Source organism: Tigriopus californicus, chromosome 10 (genome assembly GCF_007210705.1).
Source record: "Tigriopus californicus strain San Diego chromosome 10, Tcal_SD_v2.1, whole genome shotgun sequence".
NCBI lineage: Eukaryota > Metazoa > Arthropoda > Copepoda > Harpacticoida > Harpacticidae > Tigriopus > Tigriopus californicus.
In genome coordinates, this window is record NC_081449.1 from 13,955,146 (window position 1) to 13,980,601 (window position 25,456).

Consider the following 25,456-nt stretch of genomic DNA (forward strand, 5'->3'; position numbering starts at 1 on the left):
TTTTTAAGAACAAAATTTTGAAGGGGTTAAAATGGGGCTCAAGTTAAAGTTTTCATCCATGTGGTGGAAACACTTAACTGAAACGCAAGGAACAAGCCTGGGTTGAGGCTGACCACCAGAGGTGTCAGAATTACCTTGATTACGTAAAGGCGCAATCACATTCAAGCACACTGTTGGGAGATTGAAACGAAATTCCGAATGCCTCATCATTGAGTTGCAATTTTGGATACATTTTGTTACACTTTTGACATGCGTTGCTAAACAAGGGCAATCAATAGAGTACGTGATTTACTCTACTAATGTCTGAATCTTTTTTTGACATGTTACATGTATTATGCCCTAAAAAGCATGTTTTTATTTTTCTACCGCTCTTTCTACCAGTATATTTGTAAGATTCAAAAGAAATTAACATTAAAGAGGAATAACAAACGTTTCATGAGAATAATTCAACTTGCCTGAAGCAAAATTTCACGAAATATCTTTGTCCCTTTTCCACCAGCGTCAGCTGACCTGAAAACATGCTCATGTGGCACAGCTCCTGTTGAGCTTAAACATTCTCTTTATGGTTTTCTATGAACATGGGCGACAGCTGTCATGGAAATCACTAGTAAAACGCCAGACTCCATTGTTAGAATAATAATTTCTTTTTTTTTTAAATCTTTGTAGAGGAAGGAAGGTCAGGTAGCCAAACATGCTAGGGCGTGCATCTTGTAGGTTGTTACTGCTAGGACGTGAGTTAGAATCCTGCTTCAACTTAACTTATGAAGTCTCTGTTTTGAAAACTTTTTTCGAAATTGGCATAAATATGTGTAAGATCCTTGCAACCCAGCTGCCGCAGGCTTGATTGCGGACTAGGGGCCCCAAGGCCCTTGCAACCGAAAGGTTATGTTAGTGTAGGCAAGGATACTAAAGCAAAGAAACGCCATTTTATTGTGATCCACAAACCTTTCCCCTAAGTTACCAACTTATGGTGCTGAGATTTTTCAATGTCAATTATTGGCAAAACTGTTGCACAAAATATGTGAATAACATAATCAGTCAATATTTTCTTCCTAAAATCATTTGAAGAAAACTGTTTTAGGAACATCTTGACCTAATTTCAAATAATTTGGTGAACTTGTTATGAAACTATGGTTTTCACTCTGGGAATGGCCCTCAATTCAAAATTAGACACAACCCTTCAACCCCGTTTGAATGCTTCATAATCATGGAATAATATATCTTAAGAAGTTTGCCACCAGTTTTGTTTAATTTGTTTTATTGAGATTGAGTGACGCAGTTACACCAATATAAAACTGCACAAAAAATAATCTTTTCAATGCAACTTTGCCTTCAAATTTATTAAGTTTTATTGGATAACGTATTACAACCTAAATCATGTAAAAACACTGTCTTGGCTTATTTGCAAAAATAATCCTAAAAACTTAAGTCAGGACAGTTTCAATTTTCACACCAACTTTTGAACTTTTGTGGAAGCAATCAATGCTTGTAAATCAAATATTTGAATTTTTGTAACTGTTAGGGCCTGTTTTAAATATTTTGCTTCTGAGTAAATATTATTTCAAAGTTTCACCTCTAAAAGTTGGATATTATCCAAGTCTTCAGTGATGAGAGTTGACAATTCATTGGAGGCATTGGAGGGCTCAAAGGTGCAAACCTTGATATTCACAACAACTGATTCTAAATTCTGGTTGAGAAAAAAGCTCATGGATACTTTGAAGATGTATTGTAAAAGATTCTTGTTTCACCTCTTTTAAATACTGTATACTGCATCTTATTGGTTTGTTGCAATATAGTAGTTGTTGTCTAATTCTCACACTATTATTGCTTGCTTTTCTTACAATAGATCAAGCTCTTCCTATAAATGTAAGTAGAACCAAGTGGCTTATGGGAAGTCCTGGGGTTGTCTCTTCATTTATTTCTATCATCTTTCTATCCAATTTCACTTGAGTCTGGCACCCCCCAAAAATACAAAAAAGTACAAAAAACTCAATACTTTACACAAAAGAGCAAATATACAAATGTTTGCATTTTGGCCCGAGTCTCATCACCTTGAGGGATAGCTAAAATAAAGCACCCAGAGGAATCAAATTTGATCCAAAAAACCTGCATGGTTTACGGTTATTCTTTTTGGGTTTTGCTTTTCACAGGCTTTTCTGACTGCTATAAGGAATGTAATCCCCAGTACTAATTTATTTGGGGGTCCAAGTTAGGAGACAACTTTGAGGCCTTTTGATTTCAAAGATTTTGAAATAATGAAATGTATTGAAACCTTTGATATTGCTTCAAACTTTTGCAAAATTAGTTTGATGTTGCCTTTTTATGTGTCTTTATTGCTTTTAAACAGCTTTATGTGTTTGTGTTTGAGAATTTTTTTCTCCTGTGAAAATGAATTATTTGGTGCTTTCAAATACAATGTTAAATGATTATTTGGCCCTGAAAAATATTTTTTTTCTGAGCCCTCCTCATTATGAAACAAGCAGTCTCTATTCAAAGAAACGTTTTTGTCTATGATAGTGGGATGATTCAATGTGACAAAAAGACGCCCCTTTTAGTCAACCCAATAAGCAAGGGTCAGATTATTGAGGCTGCTTCTCCCAAGGTCTGATTTTATCCTAAAGGTAGCGAATCTTTGGCATCCAACAAACCTCCATCAAGACGCGCCCCTGTCTCAGACTAGTCTTATAAGACTTGCTACTGTAAAGGTTTTCAGTCTTGAAGCGCGTGTTTATGGCCTTGATTAGGACGAATGTTCTCGTTTTAGTGTATAACTTAGGCCAGGGACAGACATCATGAAGCCACTTTTTACCAAAATCGTGTATGAGGTACTTGGTTAATCTTTTCAATACGCCCTGCTCTCAATTAATTTTTTCATTGTGTAAATTCAGCAACTCTTGCTGAAAGGCTTTAGAAAGAGCAAATCATCCACCCCTAGACAAGTGAAATATCCATGGCATTAAGGTGGATCATTCCTTGTTGAACTAGTAAGTGTGGTCACCCATGTAAGGATACTTTTCCATGAATTAAAACGCTAAAAGATCAGCTAGATATCCAAGCCCTTGTTGATTGCAATCCCAATTTGCTGGCCCTTGTTCCAAATAAAAATTATCCCAACCATCCTATAGCTAGCTTTCAATCAACAGGAAGAGACCGTCCCCATCTTTGTTAAGAGTTTAGATAATGGCATCTTTCTTGGTGGTTGTTCACGTCGTTGATGACGATGGTGCTACTCTCGTTGTTGTTGTTGTTGTTGTTGGGCCTGTTCTTGTTGCTGTTGCTCCTATTCAAGATTGCAAATTCTTCCAGCTTTTCAAACGACTGAGATGTCGATTTCGAAATGAGAATATACTCATTGGGACTAGCCTCCCACTCTACACCACTAGCCGGAAAATTAAAGACCCCTACATAGAAAACTTTTGAGCAAACTGCCTGATCAAACTCATTTCCAGTGAATTGGAGAGCTAACATAAAAGAGCTTACCGAACAAGAAGGTGGCCTATACATTGTTACAAAAGACAGATCAAGCCCTGGCCAAAGCCAAGTTTCTGTTATAGAGATGAATGAAATCTCTCTCTCTCAACGGCTAGTTCTTCTAGGATCTTAACTTTTGTGCTGTCTTTTTTTCTGAAGTTTTTGACACCATTTAGGGTGGTCAAACATAAACATAAATGAGCAATTAACTTATTAGGTTTTAAAGTAATTGCGTGTTACCAAAGAGCCGTGAAATCCAAACCTAATTGAGTGAATGAATGGCAATTCCCATTCATTCACCCAGACACAAACACGACAAACACGACACGTGCGCAGCGACCAACGAGCAACAGAGGAAGTCACACTTTGGTTTGAAATTCCTGAGAGATAAGAACAGCAGCAAACTAAAAATGCGACAGTTCTCATAAAGCTCTCTTTCTAATGAAAGTTTTTTCCATCAAAATAGTTTAATTCAATTCAAACATCAATTCTATTGTGGATGGGGAGAATCTTATTGCAACGACATGCCTAAGGTCAAAAAAGCGGTCGTATTAGCCCTAAAAATTACGGCTCTTGCCACCAAGCTAGGTGCAAGTGACCTCTGGCGTCACGGACGACGGACCATTTCTCCCCACAGATCATATTATATGGTCTGTGTTTCTCCCTTTCAGGTGCCTGGTTTGGGTTGTCTTTTTCAGCTGTGTTATTATTTTGGCTCGGAAGTCAAGGGGCACTCCCGGCCGGCCGTGCATGCGTGCTAGTTTGGCAGAGAAATCCGCTCCCCCGTCAACAGTCAACACTCCAGACTCAACAGTCTCTCCTGCGCTCCTGCCCCTGTTGGTTTGTTGGATTGCCAATCTGGGATTGTTCTCTCCCAGTTGCATTCCTGGCCAGGCCCCTTTTCCAGCCGACTTTCCCGAATCCCGTTCATTCCCCGAGTGACTCAGTCCTTCAGTCCAGGCTCAACTCTCGCCACACCTCTGCTCGTTTGTGCCCGGAACCCATGGGTTTGATGGCCTCTTGGGGTCAGCTGGGCTCTTCCCTGTACGGCCTCATATCTAAATCAGCCTCTCGGTTTCATTGAGCGAGTGCGAGTCCATGGTGAATGAGGCAACTATGCCTTCTCCCGTGTCATCCAAGATCCCCTTACCCAAGACCCGGCGTGTCAACGCCCCACCCACCACCCCCGATGAGTCTGCAGCCCATTCGGCGGCCGTCTCGGCCATCTCGCGTATCCCTCTACCCACGCCGAGCACGCTCTCGCCCCATCGCAAGGCTCCGCCTATTCCTGGCGCGGGTAGCCACGAATCGGTTCAACGATTGGGGCGCTCCAATGTGGAGATGCATCCGGGAGGTCGAGCTGTCACGGCTGTGTCGGGTTCCGATCCGGCCGTTTCGCCCTCGTCCACCTCTTCTTCTTCGTCGTCGTCGTCTTCGACGTGTGGCGTCAATTCTTGGCGGAAGGAACCCAGCGCCACCTTCGTCCGTCGACTGAGTCCCCCTTCGTCCTCGGCCATCCGACATGATGCCACGGAGTCGGTCGAGCACACCCAAGGAGGGGGGCGTCGGATGGCACTGGAAGATGAAGAATTACCCCCCGCCCCTTCATCTCGCAAAGGGTCACTTACGTCCACGGGTTCGGGTAGCCAATCTGCCGCCTTCAGCCCGAGCCGTATTCCTGTGGCCAGTGATTACATAGTGGGGGGGGCCAAATCTCGCTCGTCGTCCGTCAGTCTGGATTCGAATCGAAATAGCCCGGCTCGCAAACTCAATCCGCCTGTCCGGGCTAGCGAGGTCCGGACGAGTCCCACGAAAGACGGCTTGCAATTGGACCTCGGCAGTCGCATCCCATTGCCGCGGACGGCCAATGGGGGTGGAAAGAGGAGTAGTCCACCCAAGACCGCCCTGCCCACGGTGGGCTTCAGTTTCTCACCCGAGCGAATGGTTCAAGAACGCGGTTTAGGGGAGGAAAACTCACGGCGAGCCTCCACCTCCAATTTACTACCCAATCATCAAAATGGCGAAGTGGCCAAACGGAAGAAGTTCGAGGCGTTCATGATGACGGGCGATCGGATGATCAATCTGGCCAAGACGCCAGCCAATTCAGAGTTCAAATCCAAGTACCAGAAGTCCGTTTCCGAGTCGCATATGAAGACCTTATCGCAGTTGGACCAAGAGGAACTCGAACGTCAGCGTATTTCCGAGTTGGAAGACGTGCCCGAGAATGGCTATGGAGACGGACATGATGACCGCAGTGATATTGTAAAGAAACGGGCCCAGCCCTCGGCTCGTCGAGCTCTGGTTCGCTCGTCCAAATCCGAGGACCAGCTGAATTATGATAGCGTGCAGTGCAGTCCTCCGGACGAGCCGTTCGGCTCTGTTAATCCACTTCTAGATACGAGTGGAATCGAGGCTCTCGATGAAAGTGCTTGGATGACGCACTCCACTCATCCCACCTCGCAAGAGGCCCATTCCCAACCTTCGAGTCCCAGCGTTGACACGAATAGCCTCGCTTCGGGTTCGGAGCATTATGATCCGGAATCGGTGTTGGCCAACAAGATGTCACCCAAATCTTCGAGCTCGCCGGACACGCCCGAATGGTCCATGATCGACTCATTCCATCAGAAAAACGGCCAAACGTCATCTGGGGGTTGTCCTTTAGCCTCGTTTGACCGGCAAGAGTCCCTCGAAGAATCTATCATGAGCAAAGGCCACACCGTCATCATATCCATTGGGGATCACCAGCCCAGCAATGGCCAAGATTCCATAGCCAGTCCGGACTGTTCAACCAATGGCACAATCACACCTGAGCGGTCGAGGACTCAAGCGAGCCACTCCGCCGAACCTGGTCACGAAGCTCCTAATCGACCCAGCAGTCCCAGTCTTTCCAATCGAACCCAGGGCTCGGGTGAGCACTCACCCCCGCCATCAACTGCTAGTGATTCCCCGGTCCACCCTCCGACTGTCCAGATGAGTCAGAGCATTCTGACCAACAGTTCGGAGGAGGATTCGGATCTGGATAGTCTCCATAGTTATCACCCGCCTCAGAAAGTGATTGACACCTCGAGTGCAGCCAGATTGGCCAAGCGTTTGTTCTACTTGGACGGGTTCAAGAAGACCGATGTGTCGCGCCACTTGAGCAAGAACACGGACTACAACCACGTGGTGGCCGAAGAATATCTCCGGTACTTTGACTTTGCGCAAAAATCCCTAGATTCGGCCTTGCGTCAGTTCTTAACCCACTTTTGCCTTGGGGGAGAGACCCAAGAGCGAGAGCGCGTGCTTTTTCACTTCTCCAAACGCTTCCTCGAATGCAATACCGAGGTTCTGGGAACCCAATTCAAGTCCCAGGACGCCGTCCATACTCTCACGTGCGCGATTATGCTCCTCAACACGGATCTACACGGCGACAATTTGCAGCGAAAGATGACCTGCTCAGAGTTCGTGGCCAACTTGTCTGAGTTGAACGAGGGGAAGAATTTTCCTCGAGAGCTTCTCCGGAGCATCTACAACTCGATCAAGACCTCGCCCATTCCTTGGACGTTAACCGAGGAACTGATCTCGTTTCCCGCGGTTCATGGTGGCGATCAGGCCAAGGGTGGAGCGATGAGCGGACAAAAGTTGGCCGGGGTGCCCGGTGACATGGTCCATACCCATCCCGACACGAGCCACGAAGCCAAGGAAGTGAGCATCGGAAGTGGCGTGGGTGGGTACAATCCGTTCCTGAGTCTGCCCGCGCCCAATACTGCCACCAACTACAAGACCGGGTTCGTGATGCGCAAGTCGTGCTTCGATGCCCACGGGAAGAAGACCAAACTTGGGAAGCGCTCGTGGCGTATGTTCTTCCTCAACCTGCAGGATATGGTGCTCTACTGCTTCAAAGACGAGAAAGCCGTGCGGAATGCGGCCTCCTTTGAGGACCTGAACTCGGCCATCCGAGTCCATCACGGATTGGCCGAGTGTGCCACTGACTACACCAAGAAGCAGTTCGTGTTCCGTCTCTACACCGCCGACCAAGCCCAGTATTTGTTTAAAACCTCGGACGAGAAAGAGCTGCTCACGTGGATCGAGGTCATCAACTACGTGGTGGCCAGCTTCTCGGCCCCGCAACTTCCAGCCCCGTGCTCCAGTGGGGATCGCTTCCAGCGACCTTTGCTCCCCAGCTCGAAGACCAAATTGACGCCCAAGAAGCAGCTCGAGTCCCACGAAAGGCAACTCATGCAATTGAAGGAGGAGTTGGAGCAACACTTGCAGAATCCCCCGGGCAAATCAAGTAAGCAGTCTGTTGTGTATGCGCACAAGGAGAAGAGCGAGTATCTCAAGTTCGAGATCAACCGTTACGATACCTACATCCTTACACTGAAGACGAAGCATGGTCGATAGACGGAAACCATAAAAGATAGGAAGAGACACTTTTGTCTCAGGGGACCAGATGTTGTGTGACGGAAAAACCACGAGAACGCCTTTTGTTTGCACCATTGATCAGTCGCCAATGACTGTTAAGAGATGTGGACACAAACGCACGGTGTGGGTGTTGCTGTAACATTCAAAATCGTGGAGTAAGTAACCAGATCCTATTTAAGAAAAGACAGTGAAACCGAATCCATCGCGAACAAAATCGTATTTATATGCTACCGCAACGTTGTGATATTTTCAAGGCCGTTGTACTTGTCGCGTACCAAGCATTATCAGCTCATCATTATTACTATTACTATTCAATCATACTTGTTTTGAATCGTTCGGAAGTCCACCCGATCCGGTCGTTTCCGTGCGTGGTTGTACTTAATTTTGGATCAAATGCGCTTGAACCCTTCAAATTTCTACATACAAATCGTGCTCTGTCTGGCTTTTAATCTATCATTTGGAAAAAGACATCCTTGCCGGGCTGTAAGACGCAACTGGTCTTGTTTTTTAATTGTTTGGTATGTTTACCTTGTAGTGGCATTATGATCATCTTCATTCCATACCCACTTTTTCCACACGCCGCCTTTGGAACCCGACTTGATTTGGTTTCGCATTCTCACTCTCAACTCTCGTTTTGATATTGGTGAAACCGAAAAAAGTTCCTGCTTGCCGTTTGGTTGCATTCAATACAACGACATGAGAACTCTTTTAAAGACAAGCAAGAATATTTAGCCGAAAAAGAAATCCTCTCCTCCAAAGAATCCGTTTTCTAATAGAAGTAGTTGAATCACTCTACGAGAATTCCCAATATTATCAAACTCTATCCATCAATCCCGTGCTAAACCATTTCAGTTTGAATCGATACATCTGGAACCATGATGAAAAATACATTCACTATTTAGTTTCAGATTCGAGTCGCTCAATTTATTTCAGGCGAAAATTAGCTTATTTTTGGTAAAATTCGTCCAGGCGTATCGGATTGAAGTTGAATTTGTGCTCGTGGCTTGAATTCTAATGAGGTCATAATTTGCTCAAAATGTGACCTCTTTCAATCACTTCATACGTCAGTATTACACTGAAGTCTATGAGCTCAATCCAAGGACTTGAAGTGTGCCGTTATCAAATCGCAATGGACTCTTCACCAGTGCAATCGGCCAAGGGCGGCCCCGTGCCCAACAATGCGGGCTTGACCTATCAGAACCGACCTCTAGTTTCCGGAAGGGAATCTAACTTGTCCACCGGCTGGCAGCCCCTTCCTAGTCCTGGTCTCTTGCCCCTCCCTTCACTTTATAGTCCAAACTGTGCTCTATGGACCCAACGCCTTCCCCCTGCCACGCCTATTCGTCCTCATGAAGTGAGTCTCAAACGCGAATGCAAGTTCTGCCGCAATAACGGAGAAGCCACGGCCACGTTTTCTAGCCATGCTCTGCGATGTCCTCGAACCAAGCAATTGATATGTCCCGTTTTACGCAGTTACGTCTGCGGGATTTGCGGTGCCACGGGCGATGATGCGCATACGCACAACTACTGTCCGCAATTGAAGTCTGAATCGAAAATGCGCCGGAGTCTGCCCGCTCTTTTGAATCAAACTGTCCGTCAAGCCAGTGGACGGCGCTAAGAAACGAAATGTTCCCAAACTTGACCTAGGCTCCAAGTTGTTCTTTCATGACCTTGTTGATTATGTATGTGACCCAATATCAATCGGATGAATATGATTACTAATAACAATCCGAACGAAATGAAAGAAGGGCGTTTTACTCGCATTTATCAGGGGGACAGAACAGCTCCAAAGGGAAATCGAAATCGTTGAAATTGCCCGCGGGATCCAATGGAACATCGATTTGCTCGAAATCCCGGGGGATGCTGTACTTCGCCACGGCGGTCTTGACCGCGGCCAAGGGCTGGCTGTGGGCCCGCACATATACGAGCAACCGACTCATTAACCCGGACATTTTGTGACTAGTGGCGGCATTCAAATCCCGCGGGACTTCACCGCGCATCAAATCGGCCATGGCCCCGTAAATGGCCCCATAATCTACGGCCTCGGGCGTGGCCATAGGCGGATGCTTTTCGTAACGGCAGATGAGCTCCATCATATCACAGGGCAAACGGGCGGGTCCCAGCACGTTGGTGTGAAATAGGCGTGTCTCGATGAGTTCGATCCAATTTTCGATGGGGGCGTCACGGGGTCGTTGGTAGATGTCCCGCCCATTGACCCGGGGACAGGGCGAGAAGTTCTGGAGGCGTTTCAGATTGCGGATGTAGGTCTGCACGGTGAGGAGGGATTTGTGGGGTAGATGGTGGGCTTGAATGAGTCGGGGGTGGTTGGAGCCAAAGCGTTTGAGGCCGAACAAGAGCTTTTGCTTGTCCTGGTCCGTCCAATAGGCGCTCACGACCTCGTTCCGTTGGCTTGGACGGACATCCGGCATTTGACGCTGCTTTTTGATGCGGCCACTAGCACGGGTGCGGGTGGCAGGCGGTGAGGCGCTCATCCGGGCGGGTTCAAAGCGCGAAAGCGAGGAAGTCAAGACGGACGGGCGGGCTCAATGAAGGAGTGGCATCGAAACTTGACACAGACAGAGAGAGAGAGAAATGGCAGGTCCAGTCTCTGACAAATGAAATGGAATCGGAGTTAGTTGTTGACATTTCATCTTGACAAGTTGTGTGTAGAGGGCGCTAGTATGGCACCGACTTGAAGCTCAGGGTGATTTGGCATAAATTGTTTAGAACTAGAAGCGAGTTTTCTTTTAAGGCCAGTACTTCCAAGTCCTGGATAGATGCTTAAAAAAAGAAATGAAACCATAAAACTACTTGACTAGATTTTAACATCGCTCGAGGCTCTTTTTCATGAGTTCAGAGCCATGGAAATAAGGCAATAAACCATGAATTCAAAAAAAACTTACATTCAAGATCCTCGTCGACTGCGAGTGATTGAACCAATTGAACCCTCTTCTCCACCGTTCAAAGTTGAAAACAACGTTGACAAATCATTGCCTGTCTGGATGGCTGTGGCCCTTTTTTAAGCTTTTGAATGTGGTCACGCTGTTTGCACTTTCAAATTTTTCAAACCCCAGAGGGACTCCAACTGAACTGAAGTGACTGAACCGGACTGAACCCCCGGCCCCACATACCCGGTTTCCCATCAAAACCCCCCATCCCTCCATCCGAACGTCGGTGTGCGGCAGAATGGACCTGGATCTGACGAGTGGACCGGGTGGACTCTCGGTCCCGCCCATCAAGAAGAAACGCCGCTCCTCGATCTTGAAAATGCCCACCCAAATCCCGTCTAATAGCGGTCGGTGGGCGCCCACCGTCAATGGCGGAAACGAGCGCCCGGTCTTGCAAGACCTCAACCCCAATTCACCCCAAGGCCTCCTGCCCAATGTTGACACGCCCACGCCCACCACGGCCACCACCACGGCCACCTTTCATCGGCGCCAATCCTCGAAGCGAGTCTCGTTCTCGTCGTGCAAAATGGTCAAAGAGTTCGAAACGGGTTCGCACACTCTCACCGTGTGGAATAACACCTACGAAGAAGACCACAGTCACGCCACCAGCACCTCTCAGGCTGAAGAGGACGCTCAATCCGGAGTTCAACCCCATAAAAAGCCCCGGCCAGACCCCCGGGTTAGTACAAGGGAGGTGGACCCTAACGGGTCGTCACAAGCTGAGGATGTCAGTGTCGATCTGGATCGGTCGGTCTTTCCGAGCCCTCCTTCCCACGCTCGGTTAGATATGACCGTCAATGCCACCTCGGCTATGGAGATCACGCGAACGATGACGCCTAGTCCGGGTGCGGGTGGACCTTCAATCGCGTCTCAGACGATGGAGATGACCTTGGCCCCAGGCGACGAGAGTAGTCTTTCGGCCTTGTCTAGCTCGCGTTATACCAATGGATTTCTCCAGGGACTGGATATGACGATCGGTGAGCCCAACTGGCCTGAGGAGGATGACCTCACTCAAGGGGTGGAGATGACCAAGAGCTTGTCGCGTGCTTATCAGCTCAAATTAGAGGATCGCCCGCCCCCCGTCCGTACTGACGTGTCTTCAGCCCTTCATTACCTCCAAGAGCTCAATGCTGCTCCTAGCTCCAATGCTAGCCCCTGCCGTGGCTTTCGCCGTTCAAAAACCACACCGGCTATGGATCGGACTCAACCCTTGGCTCAAGATTCGGCCGACGGTGCATTGACCACTCATGCGAAATCCTTTGAAGCTCTTATGAGTGAGGAGCTGGCCAAAGATGTGGGTTTAACATCAAGCGGACCCATTCAACAAGGGTATGCAGATGAAGGCCAGGAGAGGATGACCAAATCCGTCAATACTGGCCGTCAGTCCCAATTGGCAAGTAATAATGATATCAATGGAAGCATGGAACTCACCAAAGAGGTCCATCCTGTCCTTCAATCCAAATTGGCAAGCAGCCTTGATCCCAATGAGAGTATGGAACTTACCAAGGCCGTCCATCCCGAACTGAAATCCAAATTGGCAAGCAGCCTTGATCCCAATGAGAGTATGGAACTTACCAAGGCCGTCAATCCCGAACTGAAATCCAAATTGGCAAGCAGCATTGATCCAAATGAGAGCATGGAACTCACCAAGGCGGTCAATCCAGGCCTTCAATCGAAATCTCCAATATTCGATGATCCCAATGAAAGTATGGAACTTACCAAGGCCGTCAATCCTGGCCTTCAGTCCAAATTGGCAAGTAGCATTGATCCAAATGAGAGCATGGAACTCACCAAGGCGGTCAATCCAGGCCTTCAATCGAAATCTCCAATATTCGATGATCCCAATGAAAGTATGGAACTTACCAAGGCCGTCAATCCTGGCCTTCAGTCCAAATTGGCAAGTAGCATTGATCCAAATGAGAGCATGGAACTCACCAAGGCGGTCAATCCAGGCCTTCAATCGAAATCTCCAATATTCGATGATCCCAATGAAAGTATGGAACTTACCAAGGCCGTCAATCCTGGCCTTCAGTCCAAATTGGCAAGTAGCATTGATCCAAATGAGAGCATGGAACTCACTAAGGCCGTCCATCCTGGCCTTCAGTCCAAACTTACCAGTCACATTGATCGGAATGAAAGCATGGAATTCACCAAGGCGGTCAATCCTGGCCTTCAGTCCAAACTTGCAGGTCACATTGATCGGAATGAAAGCATGGAACTCACCAAGGCCGTCAATCCTGGCCTTCAGTCCAAACTAGCAGGTCTCATTGATCGGAATGAAAGCATGGAATTCACCAAGGCGGTCAATCCTGGCCTTCAGTCCAAACTTGCAGGTCACATTGATCGGAATGAAAGCATGGAACTCACCAAGGCCGTCAATCCAGGCCTTCAATCGAAATCTCCAATATTCGATGATCCCAATGAAAGTATGGACCTTACCAAGGCGGTCAATCCTGGCTTGCAATTGAAGTCTGCAACATTCACCAATCCCAATGAGAGTATGGAACTTACCAAAGCCGTCAATCCTGGCCTTCAGTCCAAACTTGCAGGTCACATTGATCGGAATGAAAGCATGGAACTCACCAAGGCCGTTAATCTTGACCATATTTCGCAATCTTCATTTTGCATCAATTCCACGGAGGGCTCAAATCAAGAAGACATAGTGGAACCTTCTGACGCTATTGGAGCGCCCATTTCTACCACCACCAACAATGTCCTTGATCGAAACGAAGACTTGAAACTCCATCCAACTATCAAAGCTCCCCCGCCAGTAATAATCGCCACTGTCTCTAGGGATTTGAATGACAGCAATGAACCGACCACGGCTTCTAGTGCTCCCGTTACAATCAACATCAGGGATTCAAAATGCACAGAATTGGCTAACGATGTCAAGATCAGATCTCTGCTAACCTCAACTGATCAAATTGAGATTACAGAGAAAAACAAAGCTGTAGATATTATGAACCCAACTGACAACTTGTTAGGAGGAAGTGAATCTATTGATCATATCAAAATAGGGTCTTCAAAGGAAGTGGACAAAAGTATGGAATTGACTTGGACGTTTGGTTCAAAATCTAGTTGTGAACCTCCAACGGAAACCCTTTATCAAACCAAGAATGGGACGGAATTCACGAAGGCTCTTGGGTCTTTACATAATCATGGTGATACCCTTAATGATGTTGAAACTCCCTCAAACAAGTCTAATTCGTTTCAAAACGTAGATATTTCTTATGGAAGCAACAACAAATTAAACGCTCCTGACACACCTGTTTTGACTACAATATGTATGGATCGCAATGAGAAGATTGAAATCACCATGGAGATCACCGAGAATATAAAACGGTACACTGACAATACCATGGATGAAGAAAATCACGTTCGTCGATTCACGATGGGAACTGAAACAAGCGATCATTCTGAACAGAGACAAGCAATTGACGAGGAAATTCTCTCTTCAGGCCGCAAATCAAGATCCATTGCTGAAGGGATCCAGGATTCATTAGATGAAACCCACCGAGAAGAAAACGCAGCACCCAAAATACCGCCCACTTCTCAAAATGTGACAACGGCCTTGGAGAAAATGTTGGTGCAAGAATCAGGGCTTCTCCAGGAAGATTCAGTGAGGCTTCAAAATGGCATCAGTTTTTCTTGGCGATCAACACACTCCAAAGACGAAGAGCTGGATCCAACCGACAAGCAAGCTAGCAAACCCAGTGATGTTCCTGGTGGTGATCGTGAAAGTTTGCAAAACTACTCTCCGATCGCTGAATGTTCCATGTCCTCTCAAAATACTTCTGTTCGACAAGATACACTAGTACCTGAGCCTCCAGTCAAAAAGACAACTCCTCTTGTCAAACCCAAACGCGAGAAGATCTCCATCTTTGCATGGCTGGCTCGAGTTCAAAGCAACAATGCGTCCAGGAACACTCCATTAGATCATGGTCGTTGGGAGTTGGTCAATATGACTGATTGGCGATCCACTCTGTCCTTCCTTCACAACACCCTGGTTTTAAACATCTCCTTGGGCTATTCACTCCCAGTGGACGACAGCTGGGACAGTTCAGTCTCAATCAAGCATTGGACCATCAGTTCCATTGAGTTCCAAACTCCGACCCTGACACAAATGTGCTCAAACGGAGACCCGGCAATCAAATTGGTCCATCGGCTCGTCCTGAGGCAATTACCTGCCAGCAAGTTGCTCAAGTTGTGTCCAAGCACCCTTCATTTGAACGAGGCTTTGGCCAGCATTGGAGAAGTCATACGGCATGGAGCACGCTTTGTACTAACTCTCGAGGATTTGGCCAGTTCGCACTACTACTTTGCAATTCATGGTCTCAAGATTACTCTGGGATTCCTGTGTAAAAACATATCTTTCAAGATGTCCGTCAACTACTCCCATTTGGATAATCTGGATCAAACCGTGGAGATATCCAATACAAAGGGAGCGGTAGATGAAGTGACTCTGAAATATTTGGCCACTTCTGTATTCAAGCGGGAAACCATGAACGAATGGAGGTTTCTTCCCGAATTGGTGTCTGAAGTTGAACAATACTTGGACGTCAGTTCCAAAATTGGTAGTTAAAAAAGATGTCATCATCATTGAATGTCCTCCTGATCCGAGGATTGGCTCATTCTACCCTGACCTCTGTGTAGCACTCTTCACATTTCCTTGATGTTCTTTTCTATCTCGTACAAACAATTGAAATATAACTAAAACTAGAACTGCTTGAAGTCATTTCTTTTAATTTTCACCATCCTCCACTCCAAAGCACTCTTGAAACATATTCATAAAACATCAAGGGCTTAAAAATTGGTTCGACCAATCATGAGACAGCCATAAGCCTATTTCAAATACTGCTGAGCACAAAGGTCGAAAATATCTTAAAAATGAGCGGCCATGCGGTCCAACTCGGCCAAGTCGTCCATGAGATCCAGGGCACTGGTTCCAATCTTCTTGGCAAAATCGTGCTTCATGGGGTGAGACATGTCCGTGAACTTGAACACAAGATCGCCATCCACTACGGACTTGGCCGGATTTAAGAGATCTTTACGTTGTTGTCGGATAATCCGTGACGCTTTTGGATTCAGACCTGAATTGAGACAGAAAAGTACGTATATTTCATGCAAGAAAAATCTAATCCTAAGCCCATTTGTACATTCGGACGTCAAGACAAGCGCTAGTACAAACAAACAAACAAACGGAGCTGCCACCCAAAGCTTGCCTGAACGTCTCCATGCTGCTTCAAGACGTTTATAAAGTGTAGACGGAGATTACCTGCAGGGTGTGGAATGGCATGGTTGAGGACGTTGAGTAACATTTGGAGTCGTCGGAACGTCTTCTCCGCACAAGGAAGAAGATATCCCAGTGCTCCATCCAGCGTGGCAAACCAGGTCACTTGGCGTTTCTCCCAGCCTGAAACCAGAAATCCATACATGTGTCAAAGTCTCGAGTACTTTGAGCTCAACCTTCATTTCGGACCCTTTCCGTTTCCTACCTGTGATCACACGTCCGCTGGTCGTAGGATCCGTGATCTTGGCTCGAATCCGAAATATCGTGTTCACATGCTGTCCCAAATGGAAATCAGCCTTTCTAACCAACTGTTGACCTCCGCGTGACTCCCGATTATCGGGTTGGTACATGAAGATCGCCATGTTCTTATCCGCATCCGTTACCATGAAGGCCAGCACATTGTTGTCGACAATGTATTCGCAGGAATAGACCTGAAATAGGGCAGAAATGATCGCTATGTGTGTGTGTGGTTGTGTGTGTGTGTGTGTTGGGGGAGGGGGGAGAGGGACTTCCTGGTGATATGCCTCATCTACATGCTCATTTACCCACCTCCAAAGGATGAGAGTCTCGAGAAATCACAGCCAGAGTTCGGTAGTCCTGCTGGAATTGCAAGAGATCCACGGACTTCATGACATCACCCACGAGGATGAAGTTTTTGAGGGAGACCAATTGGTGAATGTAGATCTGAGAGTCGATGAAGGCTACGCCAAACAGATCTTTATTCTTGAATTGGAATATGTAGATCTTTTGTCCCACAGTGGCCACTAGATACCCGTTCACAGCTGTAATTGAGGTCACAGGACCCTTCTGCTCTTTATCGTACACTGTTTTGATCTTGTTCTTGGTCAAGGGTTGTCCAGGCTCAGGGATGACTTCGATGACATCGTATATCCGAATATAACCACGAGGAGTGACATCTTCTCCGTAACTGTATGACGTTCTACGAATTCGAAAATGAACCGTCTCACTCAATATTATATGAAATGGCAAAGATTCTCATATCATTCGTTCGCCGACGCAAGTTTGATCAAAATTTCTGAAAATCCCAACCTCAACCCACGATCTAACTTTCAAGAACATTAAAATCATCCACAATCATCTTATTGCTTTACCCGCAAACGATGTAGCCTCGCTGTCCGGAGTGAAGACCTTCCGAGGACAGACAGAGATGCTTGAGAGAAGTGCATCGCTCCCATTCGTTCATGAGCTCTTTGGTATTGGGAATGGGTTCCCAAGACACGGGAGAAAACAACTGCAAAGTGAACATGTCCTTACTAGGCCATGGATATCGGTCATCTCGGGTCTCGTCCACCAACTCTTTATCGTCGCCATTGAACTTCCACACCTATGGAAAGACCAATCAACGCAATCAGGCGAGGAATCAAACCGGTGACAAAGTGACATTATTGTATGTACCTGTTTGGTTGGCTCAGACGACGATGTAACCACAGCATATGTTTTCGATTCCAAATGATAGGTAATGAAGTGAGGGGTGAGCCTCAAAGGCACCTTCCGAACTGGCCAGGGCGCATCATACGACAAATGAGTGGGAAGAACGCAAATCCTGAGCTCCCCTTTCTTGTTGAAGTACAAGAAACCCTGCGGACAATTGACGTTGTGAAAGGCGGCAAAGCACGGGACGGGTCCATCAATGGGCATGGGATGCGTTCTCAGCTCGCCTCTTGAGGTCAGCATGAGCCAATGGGGATAGGGCCCGCACAGGAACACGCCTTCGTAGCCGGCAATGTCGTGGAATACCCGCATTGAGGATTTGGGAGCGGCCATGGCCTCTTTCCGAGTTCTAGTGGATACAATCAGCAATCATTACCCGGGAACAAAATGAATAGAAGTTCAGGAAGGATCGTACTTTCCACGGCGTTCTCGGAGAATGAGACCGTGCTTCGTCTTCTTGAAACGAATCTTGATCTGGTCTTTGTCGGTCTTCTCGTAAAAGGGAAACACCTCATAACAAAGCAGCTCATGATCCTGAGAGCGAGCCAACAAAACAGGCCTGGATCCTTGGGCTCCTAGGCCCACCATAAGGATCTCCGTGATGGCGGGCGAGGCCTCTACTTTGAGACTCGAGGAGCCAATTGATTCCTCAGAGGCCGTAGTTCCATCCACGAGAACATCATGGCCCAGATAGAACTGATGTACTACGTATTTGACCGAGAAATCCGGCAGGGTCAGGATTTCGAGATGGCCATCTTCTCTGTACAAGAACACCCAAAACGAGGCTTTGTGCGGTTTCATGTGCTTCCGCCAGAATGGAGCTGACCCTCCTCCACTCAACGGGTCCGGGTTGCTAGATGAAGCCGTTCTTGAGTCACCCGCGAACAAATTCGTAGGAGCCGCATCTCCGTACAAGAGCGCGTCTTCATCCTCGATATCCGGAATTGGTGGCGCCGTACTAACAGAGGTTGAAGACGGCGCTTTGACTGACGCTCCAGATTCGTCCACGGTCTCAGGCTATGAATTTAAAACAAGTTGAGAATCTATCTCGGTCCTTTGCCTCAATGGATGGAAGAATACTCGATCGACTTACTGCTTCCGTGGTGAAAAGTCCGGACACGTCTTTATAAGCGCAAATGTTGAGGAGCTTACTCCGGCTCTTGAGATTCGCCTTGAGTATACTCAATTTGGGCGAACCGACCTTGGTCTCCAGAGTGAGGAGGACCAATTGACCTTCGGATGTCATAATGACTAAATAAGGGTCGGCACAGCTGGCCCTGACGATGGGTCCGGACAGTTCCAAAGGCAAATGTTGCACCCGTTTCGATCCTTTGAGCAACCACGCTCCATTTTGAGAGACCTTAGGGAGGACGAAGAAAAAGACATCAAGTTGGTATCTAAATCCCTTTGACATGAGTGTTTTAAATCTACCTGAATAATGTATTTATTGTTGCCCATATTTCCGGTGAAAATCGTTGAACCTTGCGTAAAAAAGCCGGAACTGTCCAATTCATTGATTTCTTGCCCTGTTTGCAAAACCATGGTCGAGTCAGCTCGAGATAGGATCAGGAAGGCGTGTCCATTGGCGAGATCAGTATCTCCGTGAACCGTCCACATGTTCAAACAACCCGGTAATTCGAACGTGGTGACCACCTACATCAAAGGCAATCAATCACAACTTGTATTATAGTGGTTCAAAACAATGCCTGGCAGGGGCTTTACTTGAGGTCGAATGGTTTTTTGCAGAACGCAGAGTGCTCCATTCTTGCCATGCCCGGAGGTTGTGACCAATTCCACGTCGGGATCGGCCATCTTGGCCGAATTGAACTCTTCGGAGAGAAACGCTGGATCACCCATACTCACATTCCCGCAAGGCCCGATATTCAGTAAACTGTCGCAAACCTATTCGTAAGACGGATAAGGTCGGATAACGTAATTGAAGGTGTCCTAGTGGCATTTCCAAATCACATTATTTCAACTTGACTTATAACGCGCACTTACTTCGAAGCTATACGAGCTCACCCGACTCGTCGCGACTTTGTCTTCTCGCCCATAGACCTCGAGATCGACATCCTTGATATCGCCTACATCCGAGGCCATCCAATCCTCATTGCCATCGGTACGTTTCTTCTTCAACGGCGGCTCAATGGTCTCAATCACGGCCTCCGGAATCGAATCTGGAAACGTAGAACAACAACTTCGATCGATTTAGCAATAAGAGCGAGGATAAGTAGAACCTATCATTACTGAGCTCTTTTTCGCGGAACTGAAGGAGCAACGAGTTTCCCAAGCGAGATCCAAGGAACAGAAAGCGGTCCTCCAAGACTGTGAGACATGTGGTGAGTACAGAAGCAGCCGCGCGATCGAAATGAAACCCGCGAACACTCCGAATGCCGCCATCCAAGATCAGCGACATGACATAAATCTCTCCTCCTCTCAGCGAAATCACGGCTCTCTCGGGGGTGATAAACACGGCTTGCGCGCAATCCAACGTCAAACTGACCAACTCTTGGCCTAGTTCCAGAAAGTGCTAACGTCAGTTCCAGTCGGCAAGTGGGGATTAACTCGAAATCGACTCACGGGCAATATTCTCCAAGGTGGCGTCGCCAATGGAGTTCAAGGAGAGGCCAAAGGCGGGAATGCCTTGATTAAGATAGTGAACCGCATTGACCGAAAACACCAAAGTCCCGCCAATCGGCTTGGGCACAGGAATGGCTTTTAGACAATCAAAAGGTAGATTCTCCTTGGACCAGATGAAGGCGCACACGCGCTCTTTCACATCGAGTGTCACGACATCCAAGCGACAAGTGTCCTTTCTCACGGCGATACGACTGAAATGCGACCAAAACATATTCACAACCATCAATTCTCAAGGATGGATGAAGTGCTGTCTATTTCAGGGGCAAAAAGAGCTTCTTTCCTTACCCGGGACAAGTTTTCAGTGGTTCATAAAGAATCATGAGAGTGGGCTGATTGTAGCCATGAAGAAACTGAATGTCAATCACGTTTTCGACGGTGTGAGCCGGCAACACCGTGCTCAAGTCTAGAGCGTACGAGGAGAGCACGGGCGCCGCGGATTTGCCGGCGTGCGGCTCACCGGTGAGCAATTCATCCTCGGTGGAGACGAGGAGGTCGCGTTTGAAGGGCAGAATGACGATCTTGCGGCCGTAGATGAGCATGGCCGCACAACGGCTGTCCGGATCGACCCGAATGAACGGAATGCTCTGATTACTAGCATAGCCACTGCGGACCTCTTGATCCTGAAGGATGGGAGGCGTACATGACATTAGACAAGGACTTTTTTGAGAATAGGATGGAACTCACTTCAAAGATATGAAGGGAAACGGTCTTGAGATCATGGGTTTCTGGGTCATAGTCGATGACGCTGATCTTGGCGTCCAAGAAGGAGAGGACCAAAGAGTCGCGACGTGCATTCAAGAATCGCACCTTCCCAATGCTTTGAATGGGCGAGCTCAGGGTCCACGTGGCCATACACTCCAAACGCATCTTGGGCGGGTTGAGGTCGTCATATTGGCCTGGCGGGGGAAAACGATTCACTCATTAGGATCACCTCTTAGGGTCAAGAATATCTACAAAAACAAAAAAAAATCTCGGCCAAATGAGGCCATACCTTTTTATCATTCTTATGTGATCAGAATAACAATAAAAAGTGAAGGTAATATAGAAAAACATTAAAAAGCAAAAAAAAATAATAATTCCAAAATCTGTATGTAGCCACTCGCCTTTGATAGTTGTGGTTGTCAAAAGTGAGGCATTATGATTAGGTGAAAACGCTTTGTTGTTGCCCATCAAAATATTGATTGGTTGACATTGCTTTTGGCTCTGGGCATACCTTCATATCATATTCCCCTGCTTTTCTTAAACTATTGGCCAATTGCTAAAAACCATTCTGGATGGTTCCAAGCCGTTGCAATCTTAGGTCATATCATTCATAACTACCCGGAACACTAAATGGTCGAATGTTTTTTTTTTCATTTACATCTTGACATTAGATTTTACTGGCTCTTATGGATATATCACACTTCCAAATTCATTTATTGTCTTTTTGCAACTAAGCTTCATTTTGAAAGGATTGCTAAGGGTTCCAGATTTGATTTTTGGTTTGATTTTGTACTAATTTTTTTGCTATTTATGAAAGTAATGAGCTCAATGAAATGTGGCTTCGGGCTGTACAGTTCAAGTCTGTAATATGAGCCTATCTATTACTGGGGATGGCCTGGTTCGACCGACGCCTCAACTCAAACCAGACCCTGTCTTCCTTGCTTCTTCCTTGCTTCCTTACCCGTGTCAGTTAGGTTCTGGGGCCGAATGCGAAACACCTTGAGTACATTGGCCCCGATGGTGACGAGCTGGTCCTCACTCACATCCAGAAAACGAGCCGCAATCGATTCCTCAATCCCAGAGGCCGCCAAAGGACAACGCACCAACGAAAACAAGTGGCTCGATGATGAACCCGAACCCGATGACGCATTCAAACCCAAGTTCATCCTGGAATCGTAGCCAACCAGTCAGCCTTGGTCCTGGCGGGTTCGTCTCACCTGATAACGGTTGACTACGGCTGAAGGACCCACAGCTTGGATGCGTGAACGTGAACCACCTCCTTGATCCTCTGGAGGCCTACCTACTCTTTTTGACTCTCTTCTCTTCTATGAGAGCAATGCCGCATTTGTCAACAACAAATCCAGCATGAACCATGAACTTCAGCGTGTCCATCTCAGGAACCCTTGATTCACGCCCGACGATGAATTAGGGCCGCATTTTACATCTTGGCCAAACCTATCATGATTAGAATGATTTGAGATAGCTGAGTTTTGAAAATGATAATAGTTTGGGCGCAGACGCCAATGATCAATGACGGAGAGGTTAAAGGGTACAAAGTGGAAAATGATTGTGGTCACCCTAGCAGGACATCCATACGAAAGACAGGGTTGCTGATATGAAAGGTGTAAGCCAGATACTGGGCTGATCTTTCTTTTTTTTCTTCCGTCAGATTCCATATGAAGACTGAAAAAATCGTTATTCATCCAAAACTATGAATCTTAGACAGCATTTAAAGTAATTTTGTTGTAATAACGTGGAGTTCATTGTTAGACTTGATGACGCTTAGTCATCTGACCTTGGGCATAGTTACATATCCACCAAACCTGAATTTCTGGTGTGTGTGTCGTTCAGTGTGGTCCTGGCCACGCCTCAAATCCGACCGACACGCCCAAGTAGTCGTTATGGATCAAGAGCCCAAGGACTCGGGACGGCCCCTGGAAATGGGAGCGGGTGGGGGTCTGCATCCTAGTGGGAGTGGCATGTCGAACCATCATATCCCAGTGGAATTGAGAGATCTGCACTGCCCCACCACGCCCTCATGCGCCAGTCCGGGCCCGGCCTCGCTCTCGGCCCAGGACGAAGCCAACAAACGCCGCAGGTAAGACGGCCCATGACGCCCCCTGATTGTCTAGTCCTGATATGAAGCTTGATATCAATGCTGATGGGGGTGAATCCTAAGGCCCAGGTGAATCCCATTGAAGGATGGATGGATGGCCTTTGCCATATGGGTTTAACGGGAGAGGGATCGCAAAGAACGGGTGTCACACACTAGGTGGCGCTCAAGGGTTGTTTTCGCGTCACAAATTGGATTCGTTCTCCTCATTTCAGTTCTCGGGCGATCAAACGCAAACGATTTGACGACGAAATCGTGGATCGACCTCCTTCTCAGCCCTCCACGCCCATCCCAGCCGCCCTCCATCCACCGCCAACCACCGCTCCGGCTTCATCCGCGACCATGACTCACTCGAGCGCATCCACGGCCACCCATCACGCCCACCTAGACCAATCCGACGAGAAAGAGTCCGGAGGCGGTAGTAGTGGGCAGGGCAAGGGCAAGTCCGCCCCTGGCAAGATCCAAGCTTCTTTGGGTATTTTGGTGGACATTGGGCATTAATTCCCATGGGACAGCCTGATCATGAGCCAAAACTTTCCAATGCTGTGTTCCAGATTTGGACGCTTCGATGCTGTCAAGTGCGCGGAATCTCCGGAAAAAGGTCCAACAAAAGAGCAAGAAGAAGAAACGCGAAGGGGCGTGGCGGGATTTGGGTCGTTGGAAGCCCACCGACGATCTAGCCTTGATCACGGGCGTAATGCAAACCAACGATTTGCCCACGGTCTATCGAGGTACCAAGTTCACGTGCCATTTCTCGTTGTTCGAGATCCAGGAACGTTGGAATGCGCTGCTCTACGATCCGATCATCTCCAAGTTGGCCGTGCAAGCCATCAAGAATCTTCAGCCCGAGATGGTGTTGGCCGTCCAACGGAAAGCGCTCTTCAGCCAACCGGAGACCGAGCTTTTGAAAGGCATCGAGGCCAACAAGACCCCCCAGCCCACTTTGAAGGACTTCGAGGCGCTCTTGGCCCAGAATCCGCACGTGTTCTTCCACACGCGCACGCCCCGATGTCTGGCCCATTATTGGCAGAGCCTCAAGCAGTTCACCCTCCTCCCTGATCAGCAAGTCCAGCCTTTGCCTAAGGACAACCACATCCTGAACTTCTTGGACGCCGAGGCCAACATCAATGATGGGGAGCTGTACGAGCCCAAACAAGAAAGCTTGGACCTCGAACTCCGATCCACGGACAAAAGGTAGACTTTGAATCAAGTATATATTTAGAAATAGTTTGCGGTCAATCTCTTTTGAACCATTCAGAGTGAAAAAGGAGATTCGTCATTTGGAGGCAGAGATCAACAAGTGGCAAGTTCTGGTGGACAAGGTACTGGTCAAATTTTTAGCCGCAGTTTCGGGGACATTGTTGGTTGACTTGAATTTCGTTTTCTAGGTTCGTGGCGACAATCCGCCAGACTTTGACAATCAGACCTTGGCCGTGTTGAGAGGAAGGCTCGTTCGATATCTCATGAGGAGCAAAGAGGTGCGTGCGATTTTATTTTGATTCGACAATGTCCATGTCTGAAGTATGCCTCCGATATTCATTAGATCACCCTGGGTCGGACTTCAAAAGATCAGTCAGTGGATGTGGACCTGAAATTAGAAGGCCCCGCTTGGAAGATCTCCCGCAAACAGGGGGTGATTAAACTCAAAAACACGGGCGAGTTCTACATTGCCAATGAAGGCCGCAGGAGTATTTTCGTCAACGGCAAACCCGTAAGTTTCCCCCAACAATCTCATTCATTCTTCTAACCACAAAGAATCAACGAACACTCGGATGACTTTTTCAGGTTCAAAGGGGCGAGAGCGCTCGTTTGTGCAACAACTCCGTTTTGGAAATTGCCGGACTTCGCTTTGTATTCCTCATCAACGTGGATTTAACCGATGCCATCCGCCAGGAGACGTGCAAGACCAACCAACTCACGAGTGCTTGAATTCTGAACCCGTTCTCCCTTTTCAATACGACAGTAAATAAGCAATGAATGCGCACTTCATATCGTCTTTTCCAATTCGGCCTCTGGCTCATTTAATCATGAACAAACAAGATCAGCAACACGAGAATACATATACGCCAAGATGCCTGACTTATACTTCTGCAATATCTTTTCGTCCTCATATTTTTCCATTCAATTGTACTAAAATGACATTTTCTGTGAGTTGTTGGGAAAAGATAAAACACCTTCCTTCGTTTTTTGCTCGATACTTGTCAATTGTTGAGATGAATTAAAACTTAAAAAACAGAATGCTTCTCCCAAATTTAACTACCAATCCAAATATGATATTGTATATTAAGCAGAACACTAGTAACCAAACTAAAGGGACGAAATTACACTCATTTATTCCTTTTTTTCAAAAAAGGACTTGTTGTTCCCAGAGCCAAAAGATGCAAATTTATCTTGATTCCTTAAAGCATAAAAGTTAAATAATTATACCAAGGTTCA

At 47.1% G+C, this 25,456-nt stretch overlaps 5 protein-coding genes across 5 annotated transcripts; 3 read left to right on the forward strand and 2 right to left on the reverse strand.

Moving 5' to 3' along the window:
• The first annotated feature begins 4,196 nt into the window (after nucleotides 1–4,196).
• On the forward strand, nucleotides 4,197–8,782 carry LOC131888205 (PH and SEC7 domain-containing protein-like). Its single transcript, XM_059237001.1, has one exon. It carries the CDS (start codon nucleotides 4,570–4,572, stop codon nucleotides 7,852–7,854), a length of 3,285 nt encoding a protein of 1,094 aa, XP_059092984.1. The 5' UTR covers nucleotides 4,197–4,569; the 3' UTR covers nucleotides 7,855–8,782.
• Nucleotides 8,783–8,918: 136 nt separating this feature from the next.
• On the forward strand, nucleotides 8,919–9,622 carry LOC131888212 (nanos homolog 1-like). Its single transcript, XM_059237007.1, has one exon. It carries the CDS (start codon nucleotides 8,960–8,962, stop codon nucleotides 9,491–9,493), a length of 534 nt encoding a protein of 177 aa, XP_059092990.1. The 5' UTR covers nucleotides 8,919–8,959; the 3' UTR covers nucleotides 9,494–9,622.
• LOC131888209 (uncharacterized) lies at nucleotides 9,615–10,542 on the reverse strand. Its single transcript, XM_059237005.1, has one exon. It carries the CDS (start codon nucleotides 10,365–10,367, stop codon nucleotides 9,630–9,632), a length of 738 nt encoding a protein of 245 aa, XP_059092988.1. The 5' UTR covers nucleotides 10,368–10,542; the 3' UTR covers nucleotides 9,615–9,629.
• Nucleotides 10,543–15,549: 5,007 nt separating this feature from the next.
• LOC131888204 (cleavage and polyadenylation specificity factor subunit 1-like) lies at nucleotides 15,550–22,263 on the reverse strand. The gene is made up of 16 exons (XM_059237000.1): nucleotides 21,869–22,263; nucleotides 20,890–21,101; nucleotides 20,491–20,825; nucleotides 20,146–20,396; nucleotides 19,813–20,079; nucleotides 19,567–19,742; nucleotides 19,288–19,467; nucleotides 18,997–19,218; nucleotides 18,659–18,925; nucleotides 17,981–18,582; nucleotides 17,530–17,914; nucleotides 17,226–17,458; nucleotides 16,663–17,053; nucleotides 16,319–16,544; nucleotides 16,099–16,236; nucleotides 15,550–15,913 (listed from the first exon to the last, which is right to left on the reverse strand). Exons 1-16 carry the CDS (start codon nucleotides 22,071–22,073, stop codon nucleotides 15,705–15,707), a joined length of 4,299 nt encoding a protein of 1,432 aa, XP_059092983.1. The 5' UTR covers nucleotides 22,074–22,263; the 3' UTR covers nucleotides 15,550–15,704.
• Nucleotides 22,264–22,700: 437 nt separating this feature from the next.
• Nucleotides 22,701–25,099, forward strand: LOC131888206 (microspherule protein 1-like). The gene is made up of 7 exons (XM_059237002.1): nucleotides 22,701–23,005; nucleotides 23,236–23,495; nucleotides 23,575–24,214; nucleotides 24,279–24,342; nucleotides 24,409–24,498; nucleotides 24,564–24,731; nucleotides 24,806–25,099. Exons 1-7 carry the CDS (start codon nucleotides 22,809–22,811, stop codon nucleotides 24,947–24,949), a joined length of 1,563 nt encoding a protein of 520 aa, XP_059092985.1. The 5' UTR covers nucleotides 22,701–22,808; the 3' UTR covers nucleotides 24,950–25,099.
• Nucleotides 25,100–25,456: the final 357 nt, after the last annotated feature.